Source organism: Carassius auratus, chromosome 15 (assembly GCF_003368295.1).
Source record: "Carassius auratus strain Wakin chromosome 15, ASM336829v1, whole genome shotgun sequence".
Classification (NCBI taxonomy): Eukaryota; Metazoa; Chordata; class Actinopteri; order Cypriniformes; family Cyprinidae; genus Carassius; species Carassius auratus.
This window is the reverse complement of record NC_039257.1, coordinates 10,722,126-10,749,285: the sequence shown is the minus strand read 5'-3', so window position 1 is coordinate 10,749,285 and position 27,160 is coordinate 10,722,126. Positions and strand designations below refer to the sequence as shown.

The window sequence follows — 27,160 nt, the reverse complement described above, 5'->3', positions numbered from 1 at the left end:
AGATCGCCATAGCAACGGTGACGTGACCAAAGCCTGGGAAATAAACCAGGAAGTCCCGTCTTTGAGGAAGAGCAGGAGAGATGCACGAGGAAAGAGAGCGAGGGAGGGGCTGGATTACCTGATGGGTATCTCTAAGGCTCTGGTGAACAGCTGATGTGCAATTCAATTAGAGCCGCACTCAAGGGGCCGTCGTATATGTGTATGAGATGACGTTTGATGTTGTCTCAGGATACCCCTGATGTCATGTGATCGTTCAGTTTGTACTGCTCATAAAAGCAAAAAATAAAATAAAACAAATAGCTTAACATCAATATAAATGTTCTTGTTAAATCTGTAATATATGGTTTGGGGCCAGTAAGATTTTTATTCTTCGTTTTTTGAATAAACTTCTACTTTTATTCAGTAAAAATGGATTAAATTGATCAAAAGTGTCAGTAAAGATATTTACAATGTTGCAAAATATTTTTTTTTTCAAATAAATTCTGTTCTTTTGAACTTTCCATTCATCATATAATCTCGAAAAACTGTGTTTACGGAAAATATTAAGCATCAAAGACAAATATTATTACAATGAATGTATAAGCAGCAAAAAATGTATGTTATTTCTCAATGTTCTCTATTTTTACTGTATTTTCAGTCAAATAAATTAAGGCTTTGTGAGTGTAAGAGACTTCTTTCATTGTATAATATAGAAACCGATTTCAAACATATATGTGTGTTTGTGTGTGAATGAAAATAAAAAAATAATTAATAAAAAGATTAATTTAAATGGACCATTTTAAACTTCCTTAATACACATTCACAGTCTTACTGTGTTCAATGTATCAATTGGACATGGTATTTTTACTATAAAAATAAAGACAATGGGATATATTGAACATTTAATACACTTTTGAAAACAGAAGCACACTGGAGTTGATTTGAGTCAAATGACCAGTGTAAACTAGTGATGTTACAGCTCTGTTTAGTTTCAGCACTTGGTCTCTGCACTTCTTCACAGAAGAGAAGAGAAAGTGGATTCGATTTCCTTTCTGTGTACAGTGATTGTGCTTCTGGCTCAGAGTCGTTCGCATTAGCGGGGTCATTATGTAACCTGTCTGCCTTGATACGTTCAATTCGCATTTGTGAGCATCTGTGTTTGTGTGTGCCAGCCGTACATGCGTAAAACAAACCGATTAGTGACTTCAAACAGATTTTTCCGTTGAAGTGTTAGATGTGAAGTGCACATGAGAAACCTCAGTACAACAGTGATCATAATCTGTGCAATTTATGTTGTCAAATGTGTTTTTAGAGCCGCAGCTTCTAGAAACTAGTCCTGCTTGCTTGTGACACCATGTCGAGATCTCTTATCTCTTTGACTTACTGAAAAAGCCTCATGTTTCTCAAAATACATGCAATGGCAATTCGATCATAATGTTATCTGCGGTGTGTCTGATGTAAATAAAGGGCAAACCTGCTCCTGTACCGGTTTTGTTAGAACAAATTATGCCCAAAGGAAGACGTATGTACATCGAAAAGCGAATCACACTCCTCGGGGGGCCGTCAGCATGCAGACAGTATAAATCTTGAGAGAACTGCACTGGAATTCCTTCCTGCTCTTTAAAGCAGCCAAATATAAAGTCGTATGAGGTCATTCGTCTTCAAAAGGCCTTGCAGGGGAGACAGACACTCAGATGTTTTCATAATGAGTTCAGCTAAAAAGGCCTTCCTCAATCTCATGCCTTGCTAGCAATCAAGAAATTTAGTTAATCATTGGCTTTGTTTAAAAACCTACTGAGATGCCTACTGTCTGTATAGACTGCTGCCTCCTAAGGGAGCATCCTGTACTTTACTGAGCTTTATGCATGACATAGCAACAAGTCAAACTGCATGGGACATAAATAACTCGATTCACAATTGATTCCAGTGAAGAATCTTAGCATGTTGCTAAGCTAACAGCATGATACATATACTTTTTTGTTTTTAACCGATGTCTTGTGTATTACAGTTTGACATTAGCATGTTGCTAATTTAACAGTGTGGTACTGTATCAGGGTTATTAAAATTAAACTAAAAATAAATAAAAACAATTAGTTAATTAGATTAAATTTAATCAATAAACAAAAGTTTGACATTAGCATGTTGCTAATTTAACAGGGTGGAACTGTATCAGGGTTATTAAAATTAAACTAAAAATAAATAAAAACAATTAGTTAATTAGATTAAATTTAATCAATAAACAAAAGTTTGACATTAGCATGTTGCTAAGCTAACAGTGTGGTACTCTCTCAGGATTATTAGAATAAAACAAAACAAAACAATTATGTTTTTACTTGAATTAAAATAATCATAAGCTGAGCTTAAATATAATATAAAATAATTTTACATTTTAACTTTAACTTTATATAAAATACTAAACTAAATAAACATACAGACATTACAAAACTCATCCAAACATATACATACTGGATAGAAAAATATATAAAATTTGCAGTTTATCTTTGTTTTGTTTTGTTTTGTTTCTTTGTAGACTTATATGATGGAATGTCATGACAGTATTTCCATTTGTTTTTGAAGTTTGGTTTTTAAAACCTTTTAAGTTTATAATACATTTATTTATTTATTTATTTCAGGCTTAACGGTTTAATCCTGAACAGCTTATCTAACAACAATAATACTCTATTTAATTATAAAGATACCACAAATATTAGGTCAAATAAAACATGTTTTAATTAGACTGAATATATTGTGTATATTTGAATTCAACTTTTTTTGTCTTACATTTCTTTTTTCTTCACACGCCACATGAGAGTGCATTCTGGGATTGTCTTCTCCACAGGATTCTGTCTTAAAATGTTTGAATGTGATGCCCTAAAATGCTGCCTCTCTAGGCAGCTCACTAGGATTGGAACAGGGCACAGCCGCTCAGTCATAATCATTGTGTTTATACTGTGGTCAGAAAGTAAACTTGGACCTCATTCCTTATCACTATCAGTTTGTTAAGACTTGTGTTGTAATGCTTTTTGTCAGTCTATAGTTTTGGCCCAGGGCTGGGAAAGTGAAGCTGCACAGGCTCCTGAAATGAAAGCAAATGGTAAATGGAAACTAACTGATGGGACACACAGAGGGCAGTGAAAGAGGACAAAAACAGGACAAATGAAAACATGGCCTCGCTCTCTCTCTCTCTCTCTTTCATTCGAAAGTGCTTTTGGAAGAATTGACTCAAACGGTGTTTTCAGCCGTCAACACATTCCACTTATTATGTGTTTTCACTCTCTCCTCTGTCCTTTACCTTACCTTTTTAATTCTCTGACTTGTGCATACACTCTCAGGCTTCGTGACTCTTTGTCTTTCAGTCACGCTCTCTCTTTTTCTTGGTCCGTCACTTCTCCATCTCTCCTCCCCTCTCCTTTTGTCAAACAAGGTCCTTGCAGCAATCAAGTTCTGCTTTCAAACAGCAGACGGACGGTTCTCACACACCTTCTTTGTTGTTTCATTGTTGGCCATTAGGTAAAATTTCCTACTCTTAAAAGGGTAGTTAACTGAAAATAAGGTACTATTGTAGAAGCCTACATTTAAAGTAATATATATATATATATATCATATTTTTTACATATTTTTTAAAATATATTTTTAATCTTTTTAAATGTATTTATTAGGCATTTTAAATTACATTTTGCCATTCATATATTTTATATATATTTTTTAATCTAAGCAAATAAATTGACACGTCACATTTGAAGAAAAGCTTTATTTGTTGTCTGTAACACTTTGAATAAATATCAGCAATGTATTTTCATGCCCCCTTATTTTGGTAAATGGAGGTTGAAACCAAATATATTTCAGTATGGATTTCATTGAGCTTCACTGTGTTGACTACTTTATTTACCATATATTTAAAATATGTTTTGGCCAAAAATGTGACAAATTGAAAGAATCCTTTTTGTGTAACTGCGATTCAGCTTCGTACCACAAGCCCATGATTCTCAGCTGCAGACATGTCCTAGACAACAGAAAGAAAGATTGGTCACAAGATGGGTCTTTTTTTGGCTTGATTCCTTCTCTGTTCAATTAAACTGTCGTTAGAAAGGACAGGCTGGTCTCTGAGCAGGCGGCTCAATGGGCTGTGTCAGAGAGTGTGGGCTGTGTTTTGTATGTATCATTGGTTTCGGTGTAAATGCTGTTTATGGATTTGCTCAAACTGATGAATCCCCATCCATCAGTCTCTGCAGGGTCACTGTGGTTTCTGATGTTTTATTGATGCAATCATTGAAATGTTTCTGACAGAGATGAGTTTATCAACCCCTAAACTTGACCGAATAGAGGATCTAAAAGTCTGACACCACTAGTAAAAATGCTTTGAATTATATTAAGATTGAATCATTGTTTATTTTTAATTATATGTTATGAATTACAATGCTCTCTATATTTCAGTGTTGTTGTTGTTGAATTAACAAAAGTACTGATTACTTTCTGTCTTTATTTTTCCTCAGCTCTTTCGAGAGGTACGGATAATGAAGGGCCTCAACCACCCAAACATAGGTGAGTATTTTAGATGCTTTTGAGTGAAGGTTTACTACACTAAAATGTCAGAGTAGAGACCAAATATTGACATCTGAGGCCTCTCAAAACACACTGACCTTCTCTGAAGAACATTCAGTTTAAATCTGTCTCTGTAGCAGTGTTATATTAGTATTATTTATATACTGTTACATGCAGTTTATAAAAAAAAATTATTTGGCTTTTATATTTATATTCATATTTTCCTTCTTCTTTTTTAGGTTTAGTACATTTAGTATTTCATCTCTTTTTAATTACAGTTAGTTACCAGGGAACATTTCTAAGTTTGGGTTTTTCATCTAATTAGGGCCCGAGCACTGCAGTGCGAGGACCCTATTGGAATTGCTCCGTTTATATTTATATTGTATTTATGTCAGCTTTGTTTCAATAGAAGTTAAACTTCATTTTGGACTGTTGAGCTTCAAAAATCAAAAGAGAGCTACTTTATGTTGAGAAGAACATTTTCAGTGAAAAATGTTTCTGAATAATGGTTTAGGTGAAGTTTTCCTTGAGTGAGTCAACAACGGGCACATATTCTCTATTGTTATGTTTACTTATTACTTTTTTGCACATGATAAAATTCTATTTTTCTTATGTCTACAGTTCAGCTCTTTGAAGTGATTGAGACAGAGAAGACGCTTTACCTTGTGATGGAATATGCCAGTGGTGGTACGATTCCTCTCTGCTTCAACATACACACATGCACTGTCTTAGAAAAAGTTACTTCAGTGTAGCAAATTACATTATTGTTGCTCCAAAAAAATGAACAAATAACATTTTTGCTTGGTCTCTCCTTAATTCAGTATGAAGAGTCTAGCTTTGATAAGTTTCTACATGAATAATCACACACGTCTGCTGTCTGCCTACGCGTTCACACATAAACATGCATGTGTGCGACTGTCACATCAGTCCGACTGCACTGAGCACAGCTGCATGGACTTCATCTTTTATCTCTCATCTCATCTTTCCCTTCCTTCCCGCACAGCTCAGCAATTAGAGCGATTTGCCGCTAGTAAAGATGCTCATAGTCAAATCAGGCTTATTTTAACTTCAGTCCATCCTATTCATGGAGCTTGGATCGGCTGCTCTCTTAATGAATCACATGTTTCCATTCCTAGTCTATCTGATGAGGCTGATGCATGTGTGAGAGTATGGACAGCACTAGCTTATACTACACATTTACAATATTCTCGATTTCCTTCCCCTGCTTTCCATGTCACTGCAGGCTTACTCATTATCCATCCCTTTCTCTAAAGAGTCTAATCCTGTGGTCAGTGAATACGTAGCAGAATGAAATATTGCGTCCATTCGTTGGGTATTAAGTAGCTAACTTCATTAGCCAAGAAATTCCCAATTGATTGTCCATAACGTATCTAGATGAGTTATATTAGTGACATCCATTCTCCATCCAATCTGTGTTTATCTTAATCTTTACTCATATGTTTATGTAAGGTATCTGTACCATATGGATTGTTGACCAATATTAGAGATTGTTTAATTTATATATGAGCATTAAATTGTTTCATTTACGCTTACTTGATGTTAATAATTTAATAACTTTTAAATGCAATCTTTTTGAGCAAATCCCAAAATAGCCAATCTCAACATAATGTACAGTATGCCTAGAATGTACAGTACTGTGATGCCTAAATTCATTTTGATTCACAAAATGATTAATACATTAATTCTGTTTTTATTTTATTTTATACGGTATAGTGTGACATTTTTATATCAGCTGACAAATTAAATTCAAGGCAAATTTTTATAGCGTTTTTCACAATGCTGCACTTATTGTCTTAAAGTAGCTTTCCAGAAATTCATAATGTTGGATGATAATATTGTTTACATTTTGCAACAAATCAATCTGTTAAGATATTCTATATAGTATATATCTTGACCTACACAATATCAGCGATCGACCAAAATAAATAAAAATAAATAGTTATTGGCTTAGTTTCATGTTGTTTCAAGTTCCTTTGAACTTTTAAATGAACTTTTGTATTTTGAAAAAAACTTTTGAAAATTGTATGTTTTTAAAATACAATATCATTATCAGAAATGTTTTCCTACAATTGTTTTTTTGATAGGTGAAGTGTTTGACTACCTCGTATCCCATGGGAGAATGAAGGAAAAGGAGGCGCGTGCAAAATTCCGACAGGTAAGATATGTCATAATCTTCGTATCTTGAAACTTGTTCTCCTTTGATGGTATGAAAATTCGAAAGGAGCAAAACCCAAGCGGAATTTCCTGTTTTTAATTTGTTAAAGATGCTAGCATTTTCATAATTGCTATTTTTTAACACTTTTTAATTGTCAGTGTTTCCCTTTCAGATCGTGTCTGCGGTTCATTACTGTCATCAAAAGAATATTGTTCACAGGGACCTGAAGGTTATTGTTTTTTCTCATGACTTATATGCTCTTTTATTGCCTCTGGAACTTTCATAAAACAATGAAGGCTTTACGATCACACACTTTGCTCCGTTTTAAAATAACAGTAGAGCGCAAAACTAAGACATTCCTGCTCATGGTAGTATTCCCCATCTTCTTCCTCTCTCAGGCGGAGAACCTCCTGCTTGATGCAGACTCCAACATCAAGATTGCTGACTTTGGCTTCAGTAATGAGTTTACGCTGGGCAGTAAACTGGACACGTTCTGCGGCAGCCCCCCCTACGCCGCTCCAGAGCTCTTTCAGGGGAAGAAGTATGATGGGCCAGAGGTGGACATCTGGAGTCTGGGGGTTATACTGTACACGCTGGTCAGCGGATCACTGCCCTTTGATGGACAAAACCTCAAGGTAAATTACTCAACTCAGTATAAGCAACAGTATAAGCAACAGAAGAAAGAAAGGCCTTGTAAAAGAGTGCAGGGATGTATGAGTATTTCAAAACGTCATCCAACAACCATATTTATATAGATACATGTTTTGGTTTTATATTTTAAGCAGTGGTACATTTGTTTGCACTGATATTAAAAATCTCTCATATATAGATAAGCCATAGTCATTTTTAAACTATGGCCAATAAATGGCTGTGCACTATTTTGTGTAAATAATGGACAAAAATCTAAAATCAAACATTTTCAATTCTACAAGTGAATTTAATATCACAGCCTCACGATTTTCAGCAGGAAAAATAGATTTTCATTTTGGTAATACAATTGTGACCCTGGATCACAAAACCATAATAAACATGGGTATATTTGTAGCAATATCCAACAATACATTGAATGTATTGTTTTTTATGCTAAAAATCATTATATATTAAGTAAAGATCATGTTCCATGAAGATATTTTGTAAATTTTCTACACATAAATATCTGAAAACTTAATTTTTGATTAGTAATAACATTGCTAAGAACTTCATTTGGACAACTTCAAAGGAGATTTTCTCAATATTATTATTATTTTTTTTGCACCCTCAGATTCCAGATTTTCAAATAGTTTTATCTCAGCCAAATATTGTATAAATCTCAAAAATAATGTATACATCTTTAAAAAAAAAACTGACCCTTATTACTGGATTTGTGGTCAGGATCACATGTAAGTGTTATTACATTTTTTATAGATTAAGTGATCATTAAATGATGGAAGAAATCTGTAATGTCCTTTAATTATTATTCAGTGTGTATATATTTCAATTGTTTGTGAGCACTATGAAAGTTCTGGTCAATAAAATGATTTCTTTCATTTTTTGTATATCAGTCAGTTACTCTATTTAAGGGCTGTATGTGATGTCTATATTTAAGTTAAAAAAAAAAACACCACATCTGATCGATAGATTCTATGATATTTTCCTCTTTATAAACAGCTAAATTAATCTATTGAAAATAATAGAAATAATCTACATTAAATAAGTGCCACTGTTTGTTTATTGGTTGAAGCATTCAACTTTTTAAAGACATTTTTGTTTACTTTTGTAACAAACTTTTTAATATGTTGAGACACAACTAATATTAAATGTACCATTTCTCTTGTGCCATTCAGTCTGAGACATCTTCTAAGGCACCACACGTGCAGTAGTTGCTCTTATGAAATGCTTTGCTCTCAAGTAATGTAGGTCAAGTGAGCTGTGATTGTTTCTTTGTGCTGTGGGGGCGATTCGGTGGCTGACGGGTTCAGTATTAGATTAAGTGTTGAACAGAAGTCTGTGTTTTTCCCTCAGGAGCTGCGTGAGCGTGTGTTGAGGGGGAAATACCGTGTGCCATTCTACATGTCTACTGACTGTGAGAGCATCCTGCGCCGGTTCCTCGTGCTCAACCCCACCAAACGCTGCACCCTGGAGGTGAGGAGGAGCAACTGCGACCCGCAATCCACCATCTCAGCTGAGAACACATCTTATTGAGTTTGCATGGATCTTGTAGGCTTTTGCTCACTCTATCTAACTTTCTGTTCTTCCCTTTCAGCAAATCATGAAAGATAAGTGGATCAATGTCGGGTACGAAAACGACGAGCTGAAGCCTCATGTAGAGCCTGTAGAGGATTATAATGACAGCAGCCGTATAGGTAATAAATATTGCCACAACTTCCCCTTTTGTCCCTTTTTGACTTTTTAGAAAGTAATATTCCTAATTATTTTTCTGTTTGTTTTTTGGTCTTCCAGTATATAAACATACGCACAACAAGATGTATATTGCACATTAATGCTTTTGATGTCAATACTTTTTTCTTACATGTGTTTTTTTTAGATTACTAAAGCAAGACACTTAAAACCATATTGCTTAAGTATGGTTAAAATTGTATGTTAATTGTCTACTTGTTTATTTGCTTAAATTGTTTTTGCTCTCTCTGTTCATACAGATGTGATGGTAGGAATGGGTTACACCCGTGATGAAATCAAAGATGCCCTGAGCACACATAAGTACAATGAGATATTTGCCATGTATCTGCTACTTGGCCGCAAGAATGAGGTGAGATCGGTATTTCCACTGAACTGAGAATAGTCTGTGTGTGTGCTATCCTATTAATGTGTAATGTCTTATATGTTTTCCATATAGGATGGCATGGAGTCCCGGTTGAGCAGCAGTCTGTCTCTAGCACGGGTGCGGCCCAGTACCATCACGAATGGTACCAGCAAACACTCCACCTCCACCTCCTCCTCCAGCTCCACCTCTGCCTCCAGCCACACTAAACCCCAGCGCAGTGCCTCCACCTATCACCGCCAGAGGAGGCACAGCGACTTCTGTGAGTCCCTACACCCCTCATGAATCATTTCATTTTTATAAATAGCCTAGATCAGAGGTCTTCACAGGAGATCCATGGTAGTGTTGCTGGGGTCTGCCAATTAGAGTCTGATTTTATTTATAGCCTTAAATTATGTATTTAAAAAACATCACATGAATGTATTTTAGAATTTTTGTCTAAGAAAGTTTTGTATAGCTTTTTGTTAATCGTATGACTTTTTTTCTGTAATTATTATTATTTGTATTATTATTTTTAATGGTGATAATAATTATAGTTTTTAATATCAATTTATTTAAACAATATATATTTTTTTTTTCATTAATATATGCCAACAACAGTTATTATAGGCATTTATTAATAATAAAAATATTAATAATAGTTAGTCAAGTCAATTAGTATTTGTAATCTGATTGATATTATTATTATTATTATTATTATAGCTTTTTATTAATAAAAAAACATTAATCATATTAATATCAGTTTATTAATAATAATCACATTACAATTATTTTTATTATTATTGCCATTTAATAAATTAATACATTTAAAATTCTAATCATATTAATATCAGTTGATATTAACAATAGTAATAATTAGTAGTATTAGTGGTAGTTTCTATTCAGAATGGAACATGTTATTAGTTCTACAATTATTAATATCAGTATAATTATTAATAAAACCATTTCATAATTATGAATATTAGTAAGAATTTTTATTAGTAACAAATTAATAACAAAATATTTATTATTGTTAATGTTATCATTGTTATTATTAACATAATTTACAATTGTCTTTCATTTATAATGTTTGTCAGGTGGGCCGTCAGTGCCAGTAACCCATCCCAAGCGAAGCCCCACCAGTACAGGAGAGGGGGATCTAAAAGAGGAACGTCTGCCCTCGAGGAAGGCCAGCTGCAGTGTGGTGGGCAGTCGTAGCATCCCCCCATCGAGCCCCATGGTCAGCTCAGCCAACAACCCCAACAAAGCTGAGATCCCTGACCGCCGCAAAGACATTAATGCAACAACAGTAAGCAAGCACAGGAAGTTTATTGAGTTTATTCATGATTGGGCTTTTGCTCTTATGTTTTGAAGCTGTATGATAGATTTATACAAGGAACCACCTGAAATTTAAGCTGTTAACCTTGCTTACAATTGTGGAAAAGGGAAGCTGGTGTTCCACAGAAGGAAAAAAAACATGCATGTTTCAAAAGACAAGTCAATGATGATCAGTTTTCATTTTTAGATGCACTATTCCATTAATAGAGTAGAAAATATAAATCATGCTGATGACCGTTCAAGTGCCATCCATTAAAATGTTACATAACTTCCTGTACACCAAATACATCAGAAATAACAGTTTTTCCCCTGGGATACAATGGCACATGTTCACATTCGTTATCGGCATTGTCTGGTCATAAAGTGATGTTTCCCAAACAGCTTGTCCCTAAAAGAAAATTTCTGAGGACAACTGTGCCAGAAAAGCTGATTATATTAGGATAGCATGTCTGTGTTTAAATCCATCTTTTTTGGGAGGCTTTAATACCTGCTTCCTGTTTCATGCTTTAGAACAACATCCCTGCCAGTGCCATGACCCGTAGAAACACTTACGTGTGTACGGACCGTACGAGCACCGACAGACACTCCTTACTACAGAATGGGAAAGAGAACAGGTAAAACGTGTCTCTGTGCTTTATATTTGTAAATGTGCATTGAAGTTTCATAATTGATGTACATGCTGAAGCTGAAAGTAGTTTTTCTGTGTGCTTGTTGCGATGGATTTGGTCTGTTATGCTTCAGCAGTGGCAGATGGTGACTGCTTAGCTGTCCTTCTATCACCCTCCTCTCTCTTTTTCCCCCTCTTTCGGGGGAAGCTCAAAGACTGAGTGTCATGTGACTTACAGAGAACGTGAGGAGGCACGTGGATTGTCTGGGTCACAAGGCTGCATTACTGGTTGACCTAAAGAAGCCTCCCTCCCCTGAGCCCAGTTTGTACAGTACACGTGTCCACACACGCAGAATCACCGTCACCAGAATGAGACGAATACACAGTGAAATCCAAAATGATTTTTATAATTTAATACAATATTTTTTATTGCAAACGGTATTATCAGGGTAATAATTTGAGAGAAAACGGAATTGATATTAATATTTTTCAGTGCATATTAGTCACAAATTCCCATATTTGATTTTGACTTTAAAATAATGTAGACTATTTTAATAGAATTAGTCAATTTTACTGTTTAAAATCCTCAAACATGAATTCTGCGATTTTAAATCCCAGACTAGTCTCAAATCTCTCAGACCCCATGTACACACTGAATGCACTCAGCCCAGCCAAGCTGTTTCAAGCCCCTTCAGCACATTCATTTTCTGCCCAGAACGGCTATTAATGACTGCAGAGTTTCCGACCAATGGAAGCTAATTTGTGAAACACCGTTATAGGAAATCCTGTGTGTGTGTGTGTGTGTGTAATGTTCATCAGCACAGGGTTATTTAGAGCGTTAAGTGAAGTGGCCCGGGGCCAGTGGGCAGACTGAGGCAGCATGTGAGATCGGTTAGATTTATGCCAAAACCTGACGAGACGGAGAGGACGGAGGCAGTCTGGTGCCAAGAGCGGCACGTCTGCATTGTGAACCCATCTGAACTGAGACATTAGTAGTGCTGGTTGCTGTGGAAAGCATCCCTATTCCTTTTGCCTCTGCTCTTTCCAATGTAAAATTAGAGGCAACCAATGGATTTTAATTGCAACCCAAATAAAGATGCTGCATACATGTTGCATAAGTTTGACTTTCCTGTTCCCCTGGTTCAGATTAGTTTAATAAACTGAAAATAAAGAGATTTCTCTAACCTTCTCCATTCTCTGCGTATCTCTGTCTGCAGTATTCAGATGTGCAGTCGTGTGCAAGCTTTTTTCGGCTAAGGGTTCAGTTTTAATTTGCCTTAAGTGGCTGTTTCTGAGATGGGAATAAGAACACAAGAGAGCTCATGCCTCAGTGACTCAGCATCCTGCCTCACATTTACGCTCAACTAAACCCAAGCAGAGCTGCCTCTCTGAGCCTCCAGATCTGATATTGGTCTAATCCTATCGCTACAGAGCTGTTACTGTGTTTTGTTTTGGACTTTGTCTAATTGATTAAGTTCTGCTGCCAAATTAACCTCCAATTAGAGCTACAATAACTGCTAATAAGAATGATTAATAACATACTGTATCATTGCACTGTCATTTTTTCAAATCAATCATTTTGGCATTTTCACATGCATTTCTGCACGTTTGCCTGTACACATCTTGCTTCCATAATGTTCTGGGTGGTTGTTAGAATCCTAAAATGTTTTTTCTGGGTGGGTATCATTCATGTTCATGGCAAAAGTAATGGCAGACGAGTCACACCCAACTTCAGTTCAAGGGGAATTTGATTTCCGTCCATGTTTTCTAATCTCTTTCTTCAGCTCCTTGTCACATCGATTACCTCCAGCCTCCCCGTCCACCCACAGCATTTCTGGGGCCGGGGCCTCCAGCTCCACATCTTCTGAGCGTTCTCGGTTGATGAGGGGCTCTACCATCCGCAGCACCTTCCACGGAGGCCAGCTCCGGGACCACCGGCCTCCCACCCACGCACCCCCCACCTCACCCACCCTCTCCCACGAAGCCAGTCCTCTGCCGCACTCCCGTAGCCGTGCCACCTCAAACCTGTTCTCTAAGCTGACCTCAAAACTTACCCGCAGGTAAGAAGAGAGCGACGGTTTAATTTTGTAAACTATAATGACTACGAATATTATAGATAAAAATAGATCCAAATAAATCAAGTTTCACATCATCAGTTTGCTCTTTCCAAATATTTCACCTATTAAGTATTAGCACCAGGAGTTAGCATTGTGCTCCCTGAGGATGTTTTTATGGCCTGTTCACACTGAAAAACCATGACTATAACATAACTATAACGATAAATGCAAAGTTCGGTCATGAAACTCTAGATGGTGCAGGCTGATAGTTTCTAACTCAATTGATATAATCACATTGTGCAGCTGATTGGTTTCTTTTCACATCAGCAGCCAATAAGATTGCTGCACAACATTCAAAAACTTGGTTAGCTCTTAGTGTAGCAGTTTCAGTGCGCTTCAGAAACCCTCCCACTTCCCCAGCTCCACCTGTATAGATCTACTACAGGGTAATTTCATGTATGTTATATATGGAGGTAATTTTATATGTGTTATATGTGCAGCAGCAGTATTTATTACATACAGCATTGGCAGTTGCAAGTCTTGATACTTTATCTGCTGCAGCAGATCTATTCTGCCAAGACCAAACATTATAACTGTAACTATAATACAGACAATAACTTTAATGATTACTGTATATTCCTGACTACCAGGAAAACAATTGTTAATTTCATGTCATTACATTGTTTAAAGCATAAGAAAAAATTGAAAAAAATGACATAATGATCTCTATAGATGACACCCGGACTCAGTCTTTAAAAATAAAGTCTTGAAAAGACATGAAAAGGCGAAAACAACAGTATCCACACCAACAGAAGTAACTATATTAACTTAATTACATGGACAACAATTATAAAAACTATATTTGTGTCCATACAAACAGACAATAACATTTAGTTTTTCTTTAAGTCTATATTCTGATTGGCTGTGTGAGTTTTTATCATTCATCAGCTAGAAAAAACTTTCTGAAAGCGTTTGCAATGATTTCATTCCTCTGTCTCTCTATTCTCTCTGAATTAGAAGTACATTTTTATAACTTTATAATTATAGTTATCGTCTTTGACGTGACCGGCCCATTAGCTGCATAATACCAAAATGACAGAGGCTCCACTGCTGGAGCCAGTCAGTTTACAAAGTCATCTTTCATTTGGTTTGGTGGCCACTGTCCTGTGGGATCTGAGGAGATAATGGAGTTAGATATGGGAGCTTTTGGAGTCAGTAATGTAATTGAGACGTTCAGTAGCGTGTAGGAACGCTGATCGGGCGCTTTGCTCTTCAGCATCCTCAGTGAAATTGTTTATGCGCCTCTCTTGGCTGAAAGCCAGAAAGAAGGACTTCTGCAGGGATACACAACTACAAGCTCTTTATAAGATTAGAGCAACACTTCCATCTCTTAAAAGAAACTTCCCGATTAGATTAACCTATCTAGGCTGACATCCAGTGGATAATGTCCTTTTTCCGCATAAGTTTGCATATTTACTCTCTGCATTAACTCTTCCTCAAGCCTCCTCTGTTATTAACCGACAGCTTCAGGCTCCTGCTCCTCCTCGTGTCCCTCTATCTCTTGGTCTTGGCTATTGTTGGGTGATCAGTGTTTCTATTTTATTTATTTGTTTCTTTGATTTTTTTTTCTTCCTTGCTGCAATCTTATTTCTCTCTCGATCTTCCTGTTCCCCTTCTTCTTTCTGTCTTCCAAACTGTCCTTCTCTTCACTCTCCTTTTTCCTTCCCTTCATCAACTCTTAGGGTCAATCTTGACCCCTCTAAGCGCCAGAGCTCAAACAAGTCAGTCTCGGGCTGCACTCTGCCACAGGGATCAAAAACAGTTAGTAAGTTTTCTTCCTGTTTGTGGCCTTTTTCCATCTCTCAGTCTGTCAAAATACTCACAGTCTCACCTCTCTCTTAGGCACATGTGTTGGCTCTGGGTGTCAGAGTGCCTCCTTGAGCTTGTACACATATTATTTAGTTGCAAAAATGTACATTTTGGATAGTCATCATACTCACCCTCATGCCATTCCAAACCAGTATGATTTTCTTTCTTCTGGAAAAGCATACATATCAGCTGTCAAGCTCCAAAAAATGTGTCATATGATTAATATGCTATGTAGAGAGCAAAAGTGTGGTTTCAGAAGTTAAAATACCATTTATTTTCACCATAGAGATATTGCTTTGAACCATAACTTCTAAACCTTTTAAGACCGACCTAATATGAGCTACAGGGTTGATATTATGCTTCTGCTGATGCCATCATTCTGCATTATTTAACTTATTTTTTAAATAATCAGGTTTAAAAACAGAATTCCTGATTTAAAAAAACAGCATTACCCATGATTCTGCAAAAAAATAAATCTCCACCAAATTGATAATCTCTGCAAAATTCAGTCGAAAGAGCTATCCACACACTCCCATGAAGAACATACAAAACTACCAAACTGACATTGACATTAACTAGCTTCTTGATTTTTACCATACATTTCTGCCGTATGGCAGAACTCGAGACAGTCAGCTTGAATTGAATTTAGTCTCCCTAAGTAGACATTCTTGTCCCTTTGTCTTCTGTGCACTTCTCAAAAAACTTTGTAACCTCATAGCTGGTTGATTTAAAGGGTTAGTTTATCCAAAAAAAAGAAAATTCTGTAATTAATTACCTCATGTTGTTTCAAACCCTCAAGACCTTCATTCATCTAAAGAACAAAAATTAAGATATTTTTTGAGGAAATCCAAGAACTTTCTGAGCCTCCATAGTGAGCAATGCAACTGACATTTACCATGCCCAGAAAGGATGTAAGAACATCATTAAAATAGTCCATGTGACATCAGTGGTTCAACCATAATTTTATGAAGCTAAGAGAAAAAAATTTGTATGCAAAGAAAACTAAAATAATGATTTTAATCAATGTCAGTCTTCGATGCATGTTCAATCTGACGCAGAACCCGGTGCTCAGACATAGAACATTAATCATCTCTATATTCTGGTTCCAATAAGTAAAGCAAGGCAAACATTTGCAAGTCATCCTCTTTGTTAAAATCTTCAAACATATTACAAGAGATGTTTTATGTACGGCGTGAGTCTTCCTCTATTTGTAAACAAAGCTCAGTGCATTCTTGTTATACGTCAGTGCCATGCATTGTGGTACTCTGACCTGAACACAGAAGAGAAGAAAGTGTTAAAGTTACTTTCGTTTTCTTTTCAAACAAACAGTATTCTAGTAGCTTTATAAAATTAAGGTTGAACCACTGATGTCACATGGACTATTTTAACAATGTCCTTTCTACTTTCTGGACCTTGAACGTGGTAGTTTAGTTCCTGTCTATTCAGAGTCAGAAAGCTCTTGGATTTCATTATAAATATCTTAATTTGTGCTCCGAAGATGAACAAAGATCTTAAGTTTTGGAAAGACATAATTTAATTTTTCGGGTGAACTATCCCTTTAATTCATGTTGTGTAATTATTTTTTAATAAAGACTTCCCATAAAGTCCCTTTTCTAATATGGTATATCCAGACGACATATATGAATCAAATATGTTTTCAGCGTAACAGTGAAGAGGAAGACTTGCATGTCAAGTCATATGGACTGATTTTACAGATCTTTATTTATCAATTCCATCACATTAAAGTCCCAATTTGCATATTATGCTTGTGATAAGAAGCAGCATGAGGGTGACAGAAAATGAATTTTGGGGGGGGACAAACATTATTTTGGTTATTGTTAATGTATTTGTTAAAACTTAATTGCTGCAGATATTTTAATATTTGAAAAAGCATTGTATTTGTATTTGCTCAAGGGGCCTTTTACACCAGCACCATCCATGTACTACTTTTTTCATGCATTCATTTAAGCATTACTCTCACCTTTTACTCATTCATAGGAATCGCTCTCATCTTGGTCTGAGGACTACTGTGTGACTTTATCAGGTTTCTAGTGATTATAGTAGAAAAAATGCAGAAGCAGCCATTTAAAACAATTTCATTTGGACTGTTTTATCACAAAAGCTTAATTTTGGACAAGGCAAACAGAGCAGGGGTTTCCTCTCTCAATCTGAAATCCAGATTAGTTATGCGTAACGTATTTCATCCTCTCATGCCAAATCCCACTCACCGTTGGCCAAGCTCATTTGCCTCCCCTGCTTACCACATAATGTTTCTGTCCAGATACTGTTTATTTACACCCAGTATAGAGCCCTCCATTTTCACTGTAATGTTTGAGGAAGAGGCCCCTGTACTGTCCCTTTAAGAGGGAATCCAGTCGCCACCTCATTTGCTGCATCATGTGAATGGAAAGTTTCACAAGCCTCGATCCATAGCGCCCTCATGTGGACATCAGTCAACTAGCACTTTCTTTGTTTAAAGCTATATTAATAACTACTAATATTGTTCTAACGTCACCTATAAAATAGTAGATAAACTTTAAAGCATATTACCAGACACAGAAGAAATAAATGTATTTAGATGGCCTTTTAAGGATACACCCTGTAAATCCATCACTGTCGTCACTTTCTTTTGTTGTGCTTTGTGGATTGCTGAAGGTGATGTCAATGTAACAGTGCAAGTCTGTGGCGTTAGATGTGAACGGGATGAAGAATAAGTGTCGCTCTACTTGCTGGTTGATTCCTAACATGAACATTTGTCTTCCTTTTGAGGGTCACAGACGAACCTGAGAGAGTCTGCAGATCTCCGGTCACAAGGTGAGTTATTCCAAATTCTTTTTAATACACAAAAACGACAGAGAAAGTAACATAAGCCGTCCCTCCTCCAATTCTGGACCATCTTCTTCATCGCAGAAACCAAGCAAACAGCTCAAACAGAAGAAAGACAGAAAATATGTAGAGAACAATAATGAACAATAATAGCATGAATCGATCATCCAGATAAACGATTTAATGATATTTGCTTAGAAAAAACGTAAACTTCTTCATACGATTTTAACTCTCTGTTACTTCTCCTTAGCTACAGATACAACTACAAAAAGTCAGGCTAAAAAATACAGGTAATATCTAGCATGTGATCCGTTCCTTGGCAGATCAGATTGATCAGAATGTGACTGCATTTTGTTCATCATTTAGAGCTGTGTACTGTGTGCATCAAAACTAGCTTAGATGTATGTAGATATTGTTTAGAGCCGTACTTGTCCTTCCCTTTACCTTTATCTTTTCCATATTTCTCTGACAGTGGTTGGCTGTTGCTTTTGGAAAGTCACATTTCAGTTTTTAACGTGGATGTTTGAATGATTTTTAATTATTAATCTCAAAATAGTTTTGTTAAAAGCTGTATGTACTTTTGAATGCAGTTTACATCCAGTTGAGATTTACATTTTAGGAATAATGTGTGTAGTGCATGACAGGTGATGTATGGCTGCACAGGAATCTGTTCTGAGTTGTGTTCATTTCCGCATAAACATACAGTAGTGCTCTACCCAATATTTTTGCTTGATTATTATTATTATTATTATGTTTCATCCCTATATTTGTATGCGCCCATTAATTTAAGTATGAATGATTTTATACACTACTGCTCAAAGTTTGGGGTCAGTAAGATTTTTATAAAAATAATAATAAAAAAAGATAATAATGCTTTTATACAGCATGGATACATAAATTGATGAAAAGTGACTTAAGAAACATTTATAATGTCTTTAAAATGAAATGAAAATGAAATGCTGTCCCTTGAATTTTAAAGTCAATATAAATGTATATAATATTCTTTGGTTATATGAGCAGCAAATCAGCATATTAGAATGATTACTCAAAAAATCAGGTTACAACAAAGCCTGAAGTTATTCCAGCTTTACCATCACAGGAATAAATTACATTTTGAAATATATTTGAAAAAGAAATAAGACTATGGATATTACAATTGTAATTATAGTTCAAAATATTACTGTATTTTTGATCAAATGCATGCAGCCTTGGTGAGACTTAAAAATGCATATATAACAGACCCAAAACTTTTAAATGGCAGTGTATGTCCTGACATATTTTCTTTTTTAAATTAATGGCATTCACATTTTATTCAGGCCTTCCAAAATGTTCTCCAGGTTTTTCTGATAGTCAGACTGGATTTTAAATAATGCTCAGATTGTATGGTTTTATTATCCTGAAGAACTCCAGTGTCTCCTGACAGGTAACAGGTTTTAGTGTTCATCTGAACATTTCCTCTCTTTTTTTTGATTGTAGAAGAGTTTCAGACATTTTTAGGATGTTTATTTCAAACTATTTAGATATGATTTTGTTGGTAACACTTTACAACATGGTCATATTGGTTAAATGTAATATGAACTTAATTGAATAATAAATAGAATATAGTTTATAGTGAAAATTAACATTAATGTAGATTACTAAATGTAAAAGAAAAAAAGAGTTGGTTCTTGTTAGTTGCTGTTGCCCAATGCTCTACCTAAGAGAAACAAATAGAACTTTATTACAAAGTGTTACCTTTTTAAATAATATCTCAGACTAGAAGTCCACACAGTTTAGTCAGTCTCTGTGAAGTTCAAATTTTTGCTCTTACATATTTCTAATATATTTCTCTCTTGTCCCCCCTCCCCCGCATCCGCACATTGACGTTCACCGCCCACCCCTCATTTCACCTCCTCCTCCCTCCACAGTCGCTATCTATCTGGGTATCAAAAAGCGACAGAGCCCCGGACCCCCCGATGCGGCTGGGATGTGAAGGTGCGGAGCCCGCGGGACCCAGCCGAGGTGGTTCTGGCTCTGCGGGAGGCGGCGCAGGGCTGCGGTTGCCAGGTCCACCAGGCCGGGCCCTTCCTCCTCTCCTGCACCCATGGAGCCGCCGGATCCCGCGTTGCCTTCGAAGCCGAGGTGTGCCAGCTGCCCAACGGCCCCGCCGAGACCAGCGGTATTCGATTCAAGCGCCTGTGGGGGGCACCGCTTGCCTTTCGGGACATCGCCACCAAAGTGTCCAAAGAACTCGAACTCTGAGGGCAAGAGGGGGTGGAGAGCAGGGACAAAAGCATGGGACAGAAAGATGAGATGAATGGACTTAGCCCCGCCCACACCCCCGCCCCCTATAAGCCTACAAAGACTGGCACACATACTTTGAGAACTGGGCACCTGCTCACACAAAAGCCCTGCTGAAGGAACTCTCTTTACCAGGCCTGTTTAAAACCCGGGACACAACAAGCCGATGTCGGCTGACGGCGAGCGATGGTCTTGCTAGTTTGTTTGGTGTGTTCCACTCGTCGGCTCTTGTCAGGCTCACATCAGCGGTAGTTTGCCCAGATTCGCATTGGGAACGTCGGGGCTGTCGGGCGAGAGTGAGAGCTCTGATTGGATGTAGAGTTTATCGAATGAGTCAGTGCTGAGAATTAAAGCAAAAGTAATGAAAACAAGCATGTGAGTGAAGGCAGTACAGACAGAAGGCTGTTTAAATGTTACGTGATCTTCCCAAATCATTCTAATACGCAAATGTTTTCATATTAACATGAGCTGCTTAAAATGATTAAAGTTATTAACGTTACTGATACTCAAAATGCTAAGCAAGCGACGTTTTGTTTACATTTCGTATATCTGTGTTTCGGTTTCTCTTTAGAATGACTAATACATACTATTAACAGCTGCTGATATGAACAGCTCGTTCGTCTCAGGCATGCGCAGAATGCACGTGTTAGTCTGCCGTCGGCTGTAGTCTGTGCGGTGTGTTCCAGCGCAGCTTCACCGCGAGTTCTTTGAAGTCGGCTTGGTGTGTCCCGGCCTTTACCGCTGATTTTACCTGGTATCTTAGCCATGTTGTTTATTAACACCCATTTTTTTGTCACTTGTTCACTCTGTACATTGTCATTCCTTTTTAACTGCTGCTATTTAACTCATTTTTTGATTTCTAATCTTCTGCTTTGTAAGGGAGAAGAGTATGTTTAATTTTATCCTTGTTTAAATAACCATATTCAAAAAAAACACGTGTGAAGGCCACACCATTTCGAACCGTAGACAACGTGCGGAGCCGCTGACAATGCAAGTGCTAAAAGTGATAGCGTTTTCTCCTCTTTTTTTAATGATCTTGTTGGTCGTGAAACTTGCCAGTGATGCAGGTTGAGTAGGTGATGTCTGCTTTCCTGAGCCTCCTTGTTTTTAGATTATATGGTCACACCGTAGCACTTTAGGGCTGAGTGAGCAACATCACCTGTTTAAAAGCAGTTCACCCTTCAAATGGTGCAATTTATCCCATTGAGCCAAGTCGAGACACAATGCTCTTTGTGTTGCTCTTGTATGTGTTACGCTGATGAGAAACCTCTGTTATCTTGCCAGAAGTGCACTCTGCTGAATGACCACAAACAGACTGTTGACTTTATCTCTGATTTGGTATTCTAAGTCCTATTAGTCAAGATTGGAATATGTCTGAGCTGTGCAATGTGAGAAAATGCAAGAATGATTACATTTGTCTGAAAATCCAAAGATTTGTTTGTTTGTTATTTTTTGTTCAGTTCAAAATTTAAAAGATATTTTCTTAATGTAAGTTTTAAGGGAATATATTGGGAATATATAAGGAATACTTAACTATAGAGATATTAATATCTAGAGTAATTAATTCCTTTTTTTTTTTTTTTTTGGAGGCCAAATCCTACTCATTTGGTAGCTCTAAGCCAGATATCCAGAGATACAGGTATGAACCTGTTTGGATCTGTGTGTGCTTTTCAAATCACACTTTGCAATTTGCTCTTTGGTCTTTTTCTATATAAATGTGTTATTCATTTGAGTAATTCTCTAAAACATTTGCTTTTGTACAAGCAATTTATATTAATTTATTGCTTTACATGTTGAATATAAATATTGTGTAAGATTTGCAAATATTGTAACTTGTTATAGTTCAAGCAAATGGGATCTGGCTTCATAATAACTGATGGAAAAACCATTCTTGAACTATTGTTGACAGTCATTGTGCTATTCTGCACAAATTAATGCTATTTTAGTGTTCACAATGACTTTTGGGTCAGTTTAGCTGACTGGATTTATAAAAGTATGCATAAAGTTCTGATTATATATTGAAGTTCAGCTTTGAAAATTCTGAAAGGATCCCCCACAGTTATACATTACATACATTTATACATAAGTTCACAGCTGTGTCTGGAGGTACGAATCAAGACTTATCAAGAATATAAAGACTTAAAACACAGGTTGATTGTTACATGGGGCCGTTTTATTAATTTTGTACAACCAAAAAAAAAAAGGTTAGGTGAAGACAACATAGCTAGGGTTTTCTAGCTATGTGGAGGTTTGATCCCAGGATGTTACAGGAGGAACAGGAAGATAAAAAGGAAAAGTGCAGGAAAAAGACGACAGGGAAGAAAGGAAAGAGAAAAAAAGTAGGAAAAAGGGGAGCGGGGTGGAGTGTCTCTTGGAAAAGTCAAGATGGCATGACTGCTTAAAAGAACAAATAAAAAAAGAAAAGCACTTTTGACATTTTACTTCTGGGCAGGGATCATGTCATCGATGGACTCGCCCTTCTCCAGTTTCTTTTCCATTTCAACCATGAGCTTCACACCATCAACCACCAGCTGCACCTGCTGCACCTCGGAGGAGCCCAGACGGTCAGCGTTGGAGATGTCGAACACACCACCGACAGAGGCAGTATCCACACCACCTACATAACAAGAGCACACAGAGTCTCTTAAAATGATGATCACAGTGTAAGTCTGCCATTTTATAAGTTCAGCAATTTCAAGCTCACCTGTGCCACGCTTCTGAAGACGCAGTCTGGTCAGGATCTCCTCAAATTTGGGATGTGTGCTGAGTTTGGCCAGCTTGACGTGGACACCACCACGCAGGCCGGTACCCAAGTTAGAGGGGCAGGTCAGGATGAAACCAAGATGCTCGTTCCACATGAAACCGTGGTTATGCTTCTTGAAGATGTCCTCAATCTGCAATATACAACAAGGAGTCAGGCCTTTGGTTGCTTATCTTTGCATTAGATGACGAAAGGATTCAAAATAACGGGGTTTACCTTCTGCAGGCCAACGCAGAACCTCTTGAAGACCTCCTTCATGTTGCCACCCTTCTGCATGGAGATGACACGCAGGTGATCCTCCTCATTCACCCACACAAGGAAGGTCTTGTTGTCATTGTGCCAGATGCCTCTACCGTCAGGCCAGTCACGAGCCATGCCAGCAGCCAACAGCAGGGGGGACACAGGTTTGTCAAACAGGAAGTGGTCAGCAATGAGCTGCTCCTGTTCCTTGTCACTCATGTCCTTAAGAGGGTAGTACTTGCCCTTGAACTCACCATCCAGGCTGTTCAGAGCTGTGAGAGGAACTTCAGTAAGACCATGTATGTTGCTTTGTGGATGTCAGGACATAATGTCAGTGAGACTCACCCTCAATAGACAGCTTCTCCACAGCTCTACGCTCACCACGGCTGTTGGTGGTAGGCAGGGTGAATCCCTTGATGCTGCGGCCGGTACGCACACGGGTGCTCATAACATAGTTGGGGTCAAGGTCATCACCACCCTGCATACAGGAAAACATCAGCCACAGTAGATTAAAACTGCCATGATAATGTAAAGATCTTTAGTATACCTTCAGGTTCTCCCAGTTCAGATCAGTAGAGTGCTTGTCGGTGGGCTTGTAGCCACCGTGACGATCGGAAATGATGGGGTCAAACAACTCCTTGAAGACTTCGTAGGACTCCTCATCACCAGCCACACAGCCAACGGTCATGATGAAGGGATGACCTTGAATTGGGATCAAAGGGTTGTGCTTTATGTATCTTTATGTAACTAAAGCATTGCTTTTGGCAATCTGAGAGATTAGACACTATGGGGGAATGTATTCAGACATGTTCTACTTACCAGGGTTGTCCACGCCGGTCTGGATGCAGTCATCCAGGGTGAATCCACTGGGGGTTGACTTGCTCCTGAGCTTGGTGTAAATGTCCTTAGTCAGGACCTTGGCCATGTGGTTGTTGTGCTGGGAGAGGTCAGGGTACTCCTCGTCCACAGAGAACTTCATCTTGTAATCGTTGTTGCAGTTCTTAGTCATGATTGCACTTTTCCGTGATCTGCTAATAGACAAGTTGTAAGGCAAGTTGGCAAAGTACTTATTATGTGCTTTGGAGACCTATGATAAGTTGGAAATCTTGTTTGCAGGGCCGTTGTTAGGATGGACAACCCGAAACATTGTCCCAGGCCTATTAAGGGGTAGCTTTCTCATTGGACCCAAAAACAAAGGGTAACCAGTGTCTCTCAATGCTGCCATTGAAACCGAGAATTATGAACATCTACCTATTTTCGTTCTGTCAAGGATAAACAGCACTAGTTTCCAGATTAAGATGCCAGCAGTTGCAGACAAATGTTAATGCATACTATATTTTGTGTCCCAATTAAACTTCAGTCTCCTAGTAACAAAATATGATGCTATGTTTAACCAGCACCACATATTTCTAAATGGAGTGGTGGTTGAATAGCTCCCATGCTTATATGCATCAGACAGCAGGTGATATTTTTAGCATGCATGCCAAACTCACTCCCATCACTCAAAGCAGATAGCACATTCACCTCTCTAATTTCTGCTGGGGGTGGAGCATGCAAACTCGATCCCATAATTGGTATTACGCAGACAATTTAGCTTTTGAAATATGTAATTAGCGAAATATTTGAAATATCAAATGCTTAGTTTGTCCACGTATTCACAGCTTTTGCATACAGTTGCATTAATTTAAAAAGATTGCAATATCTGGAGTATAAATAGACTTAAGTAAAATACATCAGCTATCAATTCCCCCAGATGATATGACCTTGCACAGAATCACAACAGGTGTCAAGCACACACAGATAATTCCTGCCATAGACAGCAATCTACTCCAGACTGCCTACATAATAGCTTTCCAATGCATTATGACTCTATGAAGCTTATCAAGCAAAGACAAGCTTTCTACAGGTAGAAAGCAACTTAAAAAATATGAGAGACATTTCTAATACTCCAGTGATCAAGTATGTAATTCCAGAAGAATCCAAATATTGTGCATCAGGGATACGGTCCTTAACCCCAATGAGGTTTCATTAATTTGTATGGGGAATATTTTGGCACATAAAGCTGCAATGTATAACGTCGTTTTTGCTGAAGTTTTTCATGTTTCATCAAATACCCCTTATTCCCACCCTTGAGAAATCTTTGAACCGTAGCTGAGTTTACCTGTACAGGAGAAAAAGGTAACAGTCCTTGGGATCAGATCCTGTTCACCAAGCCAATGTAGGGGTTGCCCAACTTTGCAAGATGTCAGACCTTGGTTTATATACTTCAATGTTTGCTGCCCATTGGTTGCTCGGCTCATGCATGCTTGAATCTCATTGGACAGCTGCGGTCCTTAATAGGGGTTTCAGGTTCTAAAAGGAAAGAAGCTATATCACAACACCCGAGACGAAGAGACAGCTGTCCCCACCCCCTCACAGTTGCATGTCCTCTCTCTTGCTCAGTTATGAAATAAGTCAAATACACTGTTAAAGCACAAAAAAATCCTTATTTTAAGACCTATAATGCATTCAATTATTCCTTGTATCGTACTATTGTGTTGATGACTAAAACTGTAATTGCTACTTTATTATTTTCACAGAGAAATTGTGAAAAAGGACTAAAATTTAAACAAAGCCCATACATTTTTTTTTTTTTTTTGCATAATATCCACTTTTGTGGAATGTGAGCGTTAAAAATGCCTTTATATGGTAAATGCACTTTTATGCTAAAATATGTTGTTTACTTATAAAATTGCAGACATTATTGACTTTTCTCACTAAAGTAGGGGTTAGCCCTGTATTCGTCCATGTCTTGTAAGATATAATTTACGTAAGGGACGGCATCATGTGTCTCTTGAGGTGAAGACAGTCCGTACTGTACCCAGTTGTGTTCTCAGTGTCCAGTTAGTGATCTGTACTACTTATACCATTGCAAGCAATATAAAAATTGCAACTGTTGCTTTTTTTATTATTATTATACCTGAGAGGATATGTGCTTTGCATAATCTTCCAAATGGTTTTCATAGTCAGAATGTAATGTAACATCACAGAACCCAGTCCATACAGTTTAGTAGTTGGTTATCACAGAAGTTATTTTTTTCCATTTTTAAAAAGTATGATTCCATTTCTCCTGAGAAATAAGCATCGGCCATTCAGTTTAGTTCCTTCTAAAGATCACTTTGAATTTGTTCTTATGCCTCATTTGACATGATGCTATCGTGCCTTATCAGCCAATCTGAAACCAGTGTCCTACATAAATAAAACTAAACTTCTTGGAAATCCAAGATCAAGACCAATTATTTCTACATACTATCTACTTCATTCAACCCTACAATCCCAAAGTAACACACTAAGGAGTTTTCTTTTGAATAACTAAAACACAACTGCACAGCCATTGGTTCATCTGTGGGTTCCTCCCTGGGAAATGCTTCAAGAGCACATGACAGAGCATGTGACAGGTGGGTGGAATATCCAGGAACCCTGCTGAGAAAAAAAATCCCATAACATCAGTGAAGGGACAGGTTTGTGAAAGTGTGTGTACAGTACAGAAAGAAGCAAGAGAACAGCTCAACCATTCCCCTTACTCTACATTAATACTCAGGGTACAATTTCACAGTTAAACCCTGTATGTTAGTCCCAATGTGACAAACTTAGTTTAACCATTATCTCCTTTTTGTGCCAAAAACTGACAGATTCAAATTGTATCTAGATACTGATGTGATCTAAACTTCTATTTTTCTTACCTTTGGATTACTTGATACGAAAATAA

The 27,160-nt window shown here is 37.3% G+C and overlaps 2 protein-coding genes across 6 annotated transcripts in view; one reads left to right on the top strand and one right to left on the bottom strand.

Annotated features, from left to right (window-relative positions):
• The window catches only part of mark4b (MAP/microtubule affinity-regulating kinase 4b), a 41,298-nt gene extending 19,456 nt beyond the window's left edge, over positions 1 to 21,842 (top strand). Inside the window, exons 4-19 of one of the 5 annotated variants that reach the window (XM_026282319.1) lie at positions 4,473 to 4,521; positions 5,143 to 5,208; positions 6,627 to 6,697; positions 6,870 to 6,926; positions 7,096 to 7,332; positions 8,699 to 8,818; positions 8,940 to 9,039; positions 9,334 to 9,443; positions 9,531 to 9,717; positions 10,532 to 10,743; positions 11,283 to 11,386; positions 13,164 to 13,439; positions 15,179 to 15,261; positions 18,075 to 18,119; positions 18,382 to 18,421; positions 20,039 to 21,842. In XM_026282319.1, coding sequence (XP_026138104.1) covers positions 4,473 to 4,521; positions 5,143 to 5,208; positions 6,627 to 6,697; positions 6,870 to 6,926; positions 7,096 to 7,332; positions 8,699 to 8,818; positions 8,940 to 9,039; positions 9,334 to 9,443; positions 9,531 to 9,717; positions 10,532 to 10,743; positions 11,283 to 11,386; positions 13,164 to 13,439; positions 15,179 to 15,261; positions 18,075 to 18,119; positions 18,382 to 18,421; positions 20,039 to 20,372 — 2,091 coding nt within the window. In that variant the 3' untranslated portion in view covers positions 20,373 to 21,842. Of the gene's footprint in view, positions 1 to 4,472; positions 4,522 to 5,142; positions 5,209 to 6,626; positions 6,698 to 6,869; positions 6,927 to 7,095; positions 7,333 to 8,698; positions 8,819 to 8,939; positions 9,040 to 9,333; positions 9,444 to 9,530; positions 9,718 to 10,531; positions 10,744 to 11,282; positions 11,387 to 13,163; positions 13,440 to 15,178; positions 15,262 to 18,074; positions 18,120 to 18,381 lie in introns of all 5 variants that reach the window. The other 4 variants (XM_026282316.1, XM_026282315.1, XM_026282317.1 and 1 more) reach the window with 4 other exon arrangements.
• A 720-nt stretch (positions 21,843 to 22,562) lies between these two features.
• ckmb (creatine kinase, muscle b) lies at positions 22,563 to 25,724 on the bottom strand. Its single transcript, XM_026282323.1, has 7 exons — positions 25,574 to 25,724; positions 24,232 to 24,443; positions 23,960 to 24,114; positions 23,758 to 23,890; positions 23,389 to 23,684; positions 23,116 to 23,305; positions 22,563 to 23,028 (listed from the first exon to the last, which is right to left on the bottom strand). The coding sequence occupies exons 2-7, from the start codon at positions 24,419 to 24,421 to the stop codon at positions 22,850 to 22,852; spliced, it is 1,143 nt and encodes a 380-aa protein (XP_026138108.1). The 5' UTR covers positions 24,422 to 24,443; positions 25,574 to 25,724; the 3' UTR covers positions 22,563 to 22,849.
• Positions 25,725 to 27,160: the final 1,436 nt, after the last annotated feature.

Excerpts from the sequence above, each read along its gene's own strand:
- ckmb (XM_026282323.1), bottom strand. The coding sequence starts at position 24,421 with ATGACTAAGAACTGCAACAACGATTACAAGATGAAGTTCTCTGTGGAC. Across the intron at positions 23,891-23,959 it reads TGAACTGGGAGAACCTGAAG|GGTGGTGATGACCTTGACCC; the intron begins GTATACTAAAGA and ends TCCTGTATGCAG. Across the intron at positions 23,306-23,388 it reads TCTGCGTTGGCCTGCAGAAG|ATTGAGGACATCTTCAAGAA; the intron begins GTAAACCCCGTT and ends TGTATATTGCAG.